General features: G+C 43.3%; 1 protein-coding gene across 1 annotated transcript; it reads left to right on the top strand.

Moving 5' to 3' along the window:
* The first annotated feature begins 2,430 nt into the window (after nucleotides 1–2,430).
* Nucleotides 2,431–4,133, top strand: LOC124648887 (dof zinc finger protein DOF5.1-like). The gene is made up of 2 exons (XM_047188574.1): nucleotides 2,431–2,634; nucleotides 2,874–4,133. The coding sequence occupies exons 1-2, from the start codon at nucleotides 2,584–2,586 to the stop codon at nucleotides 3,882–3,884; spliced, it is 1,062 nt and encodes a 353-aa protein (XP_047044530.1). The 5' UTR covers nucleotides 2,431–2,583; the 3' UTR covers nucleotides 3,885–4,133.
* Nucleotides 4,134–4,764: the final 631 nt, after the last annotated feature.

Below are 4,764 nucleotides of genomic sequence, written 5' to 3'. Positions count from 1 at the left end.
TTCATGGGATCTGATGGATCACGAACTGCACTGCCCCGATGAGCTACATCAAGTTTTTCATTTGCAAGTATAGTGGCAATCCATGTGGCCTTCGACCTTGGCTAGACCTTTGGAGAACTGCATAGAAAAGTTTTTTTTACCTCTATGTGACCCAACATCCAGAACTAGCACACAAAAGATGGGTTTGAGAGACTGCCCTTTCCTTACTCCTCTTCTGCAATGAAAAGATTTTCCTGGCACCCCGTTAAGCAGTACTGCTTTGAAGTTCTATCCAAGCAATTTCAGATTCTAGTCACACCATCTAAAGACCCTTATGCCTGATGATATAAAATGTGAAAAAGTGCTCCACTTTATCAAATTCCTTTTCAAAATAATGTATGACAAGCAAAATTTCATACTTTGACTTATCAAATTATGAATATCTTCAACGCCCCATGGAAAACAATCTTGAATGTTCGTAGTCCCGATGAATACCATATTAAATCCCATCGTAGGGGCTTCCCCTACGGTTCCACGGTTGAAAAAAATGAACACTATATTGGTTTTAATGAAAGAGATGCATAACAACATTCAATGGTCTAGTAGTCAACAATTTTGTGATGATATTGAAAACATAATTCAAACAATGGGCCTGAAGTAAGTAATAGATGAGGGCACAAAACTTGGAAATGAGGGTGATGAAGAGCTCTTGATGGTCTGAATATTCATTGTTCCCTCATATATTGAAGTGACTAGACAAGTCATCTATATCCATCGTAATAAGTAAAAGAAGACCAACATTTTTTTCTTAAACTTGTCCATTAAAACCATAAAGACCAATGCATTTTATTGGGAAGATCTTTGAAAATTGAATCAATTTCCCCATGAGTGAAAGTCTGTTCTAGTGCTATGACTATCGAAGTTTTTTTATGTTCTCAATAATAAAGAGGCATTATTTTCATGCCTATAAAAAGATGCGACATGTGTTGTTTTAAAAATAGAAATTCGATTTCTTATATGTTGAAAAGGTGAAAGAGCATGGAAAAAGCTGAAGCGCGTATCTTCCATTTTTTTCATTTTTTTTATCGTCTTTGCCTCCTCAAAAGCTTATATTTACCACAAAAGAGGTTTGGGGTTGCTTAAGATCACTTCTAAAATTCAATTCTCTCAGTGTTAAGACTCTACCATTCTCTATTGCAATCAAAAAACTAATGACATTATTGGTCACAATAACGATGGTATTTCTCATATTATAATGTCCTTTCGCTCACTATTTAGAGCACTTCTTAATTTTCTTAGCTTAGCATCAACTATGTTAGCAATAACATTGTAAAAGATAGTTTGCTGCCAAACCGATTCAACAAGAGGAAGAAAATCCTCATATTCTATCCAATAGTTTTCAAATCTAAAATTGTACATTAATAGAGATGGTGCAAGGGACATGATCGAACTTTGTCATAGCCAAGGGTATGCTATACTTGCATAGAAGTTAATGCTCCAGCCCTGAGAAGTGAAGAACCAATCCAGCCTTTGTAAGAGGGTGTATTCTTGCATGTTACTCGAGATGTACTTTATATCTTTGGAAGAAATTTCAACCAATCCAACATTAGAGATGGCCTCATTGAATCTACAAAAATGTCTTGAATATTACCCCATGCCTTATCCTATTTTCTAAGGACCTGATAAAATTAAAATCTCTCATCAACAACCAATTTAGTTCTCACGGCATGAAAATATCATGTAACCAAGAAATGAAACATAGTTTTCAATCATATTAGCATGGGTCATGGAATTTTCTGAGGATAAACACTCCTCACATTTTGTAGTATTGAGCTTAACTTAAGGAGGAAATTGGTTTTGGAAGACAACTTCTCTAGCAAAATTTTCAAACCACCTAGGGCGAAATTTTCTTATGTTGTTGATGCCAAAATCACCCGACTCACTTTCCTAAAAATAACCACTTCTGGTCCACTCTCCTCATGTTTATTATGAATGAGAGGCAAAATTTTCTGCTAAATTGATATCTCCAAAATTCTAGCTCAATATCTTGAAAAATAAATTATTCATTCAAGCACTACGGCATTTAAACTCACAAGTATGTTGTATTCAAATTCATCCGAAAACGAATCAAACTCGAGCGGCTCAGATACCTCGAGGTTTCCTTACACCCAAGTGTAACCACAAAGAAACATCACGGTGTCCCTCCTCCTCCCCAACGACACAGACAGCATCACAAAACTTGGGCCACATAGAAGGTACATGCCTACTTTTCCTTCTTTTTCTCCCTCATCCCACCTCACACTCTCACTAATCCTGTCTCACTCTCTCATCTCTCGCTCTCCTTTTCCTTTTCCTCTTTCTCTTTCTCTGTGATTCCATGTATTATTTCCAATCCCATGAGGACCATGAGGAGCCTTAGTTAGCTAGTCTGCTCTCTCATTCCCCACTACCTCCAACTCTCTATCAAGCACAACCTTTAGCCACACCCGAAGGAAACCACAAACCAGGGAGCTGTACAAGGGAAAGGAGAATACAAGAGCTTGCCAAACCCTAGCTAGCAGAAGGCTCACTTTCTCCAGATAACATCACCACCCACCAACCACCATGATCTTCCCTCCTTCCTTCCTGGATTCCTCAAGCTGGAATGATAACCAGGTAATTTCATTCCCCTTTCTTTTCACAAGATTTTGTTCACTCTCTCTTTTTCGCAAGCCCAAATGAAAGTAGAAGAGAAAGTTGCTACGAGTATTAATATTGATGCAAAGAGGAGAATAATACCAGTTCTCCAGATAGATATTCTGATTCAAACGCTAACATGTCTTGGTATATACTTGGCACAAATTTTAGTGTAAATTCCGGTTATTTGTTCTGATCCATAGTTGGATTTTCAGCAGCATGCTCACCACCAGCAGGTCGCGGCGGCCAGCGGCGGTGCTGGCGGCGGCGCCGGCGACGGCAGCTGTAATAATCTTGAGCTCCTCCAGCCGTCAATCATGCAGCAGGGAACCCTTGCCGAAAGCGGAGACGGCGGTGGGCAGGCGATGGGGCCAGCCAAGCCGATGTCTATGTCGGAGCGCGCGCGGCTGGCTCGGGTGCCGCTGCCGGAGCAGGGTCTCAAGTGCCCGCGCTGCGACTCCGGCAACACCAAGTTCTGCTACTTCAACAACTACTCCCTCACCCAGCCACGCCACTTCTGCCGAGCCTGCCGCCGCTACTGGACCCGTGGCGGCGCGCTCCGCAACGTCCCCGTCGGTGGTGGGTACCGCCGCCACGCCAAGCGCGCTAAGCCTAAGCAGGCCGCCGCGGCGGGAGCGCCGGCGGCCAACGGCACCGCTTCCGGTGGGTCGACCACGACGACGTCGTCCACTTGCACTCCAGCTGCCGCGGCCAATGGGGCGCCCACTCTCCCGGCCATGCTAAACAGCGGCGGGGGGAACCTTTCCGGCCTCCTGCCCCCGCTACTCCGCCTCGCTGACTTTGATGCCATGAGCCTAGGCTCGACCTTCTCGGGGATGGGCAAGCCATCCTCCATGGACGTGGCGTCTGGCTTCTACCCTGTAGGCGGCGCTGCCGCGGCGGCTGGGCTGGAGCAGTGGAGAGTTCAGCAGATGCAAGGCTTCCCGTTCTACCACGCATTGGCCGACCAGCAGCACGCGATGGTGCAAGCTGCAGCGCCGGCAATGGCGATGCCGGGAATGTTCCAGTACCTAGGCCTAGACAGCGGCGGCCGCGGAAGCGTCGAAGAAGATGGAGGAGATCATCAGTTCCGTGCGACGATGGCATCGAAGAGGGAAGGCTACCCAAGATCAGGCAGCATCGGTATGTACGGTGGTGGTGATCACCGCCTCACTGCTGGCTACACAAGTTCCTACTCCAATACTGCCACAGGTAACCATCTCTTGTAATGAGCTAAGCTAATCAAATGCAAGCTCATAGCCTCAGATCAATCTATAATTAGCTAGCTAGTTGTATGGACTTGGAGGGTGTTGTGAGATATAGAGAAAAGCTTTGCATTTGTTTTGCAATGTGATTCATGGGGGGATATGGATGGTGTTGTGTGCTTGCTAGCTTAATGATCATGGACAAGTATTAGTGTTAATTAGCTAGTTTAGCTAGCATGATCATTTGCTAAGTTTCTTCTACCTCTATTTTGTTTTAGGGTTCTTTACGCATTGTGGTTGAACTTGTTGTATGTCACCACTGTTGTTACAACTCCTATTACATATTGTTCATCTACTACTTATGTAAACTTGTATGGTTTTTTATATAATTCTATGATACAAAATTGTGGACACACCCGTTTCTGTATCTGATACACGCAAACCATGCATGCATTTTTATTCCAGCTGGTGCAAGTAGTTAAATTGAGTTAGCAATAATTAACTGCTTGATCGTATGCTACTCGACTTTTTATCACTGAGCTAATCTATGGCGCCAGAATCAACATGTGTAAGCAGAAAGAGATAAATATAGAAGTGAAGATGCCATGCATGCATATAAGTCACACATAGATTATTGGTGCACGTTGCAGGCGTTCATCTAAATTAGCATGCAATAGCAGTGATGGATCGATTTACGTTCAGGACACTCAGGTATATATGTTAATTTCAATAAGCTAGATAAACAATTAACTAGCGTCGGCGTTGCAATGCTGATCACAGCAGAAAAAGGGACTAGTCAAAAGATGGCCATTCAAAAGCAAGGTCGGTTCTTTAGTTTTTATCTTTTTTTCCCTTTTCATCTTTTACAGTGATAGACGACCGTACGTTCGCGTGAAGATATAAA

Source organism: Lolium rigidum, chromosome 4 (genome assembly GCF_022539505.1).
Source record: "Lolium rigidum isolate FL_2022 chromosome 4, APGP_CSIRO_Lrig_0.1, whole genome shotgun sequence".
Classification (NCBI taxonomy): domain Eukaryota; kingdom Viridiplantae; phylum Streptophyta; class Magnoliopsida; order Poales; family Poaceae; genus Lolium; species Lolium rigidum.
This window is presented reverse-complemented; position numbering and strand designations above follow the sequence as displayed.

Excerpts from the sequence above, each read along its gene's own strand:
- LOC124648887 (XM_047188574.1), top strand. The coding sequence starts at position 2,584 with ATGATCTTCCCTCCTTCCTTCCTGGATTCCTCAAGCTGGAATGATAAC. Across the intron at positions 2,635-2,873 it reads CAAGCTGGAATGATAACCAG|CATGCTCACCACCAGCAGGT; the intron begins GTAATTTCATTC and ends GATTTTCAGCAG.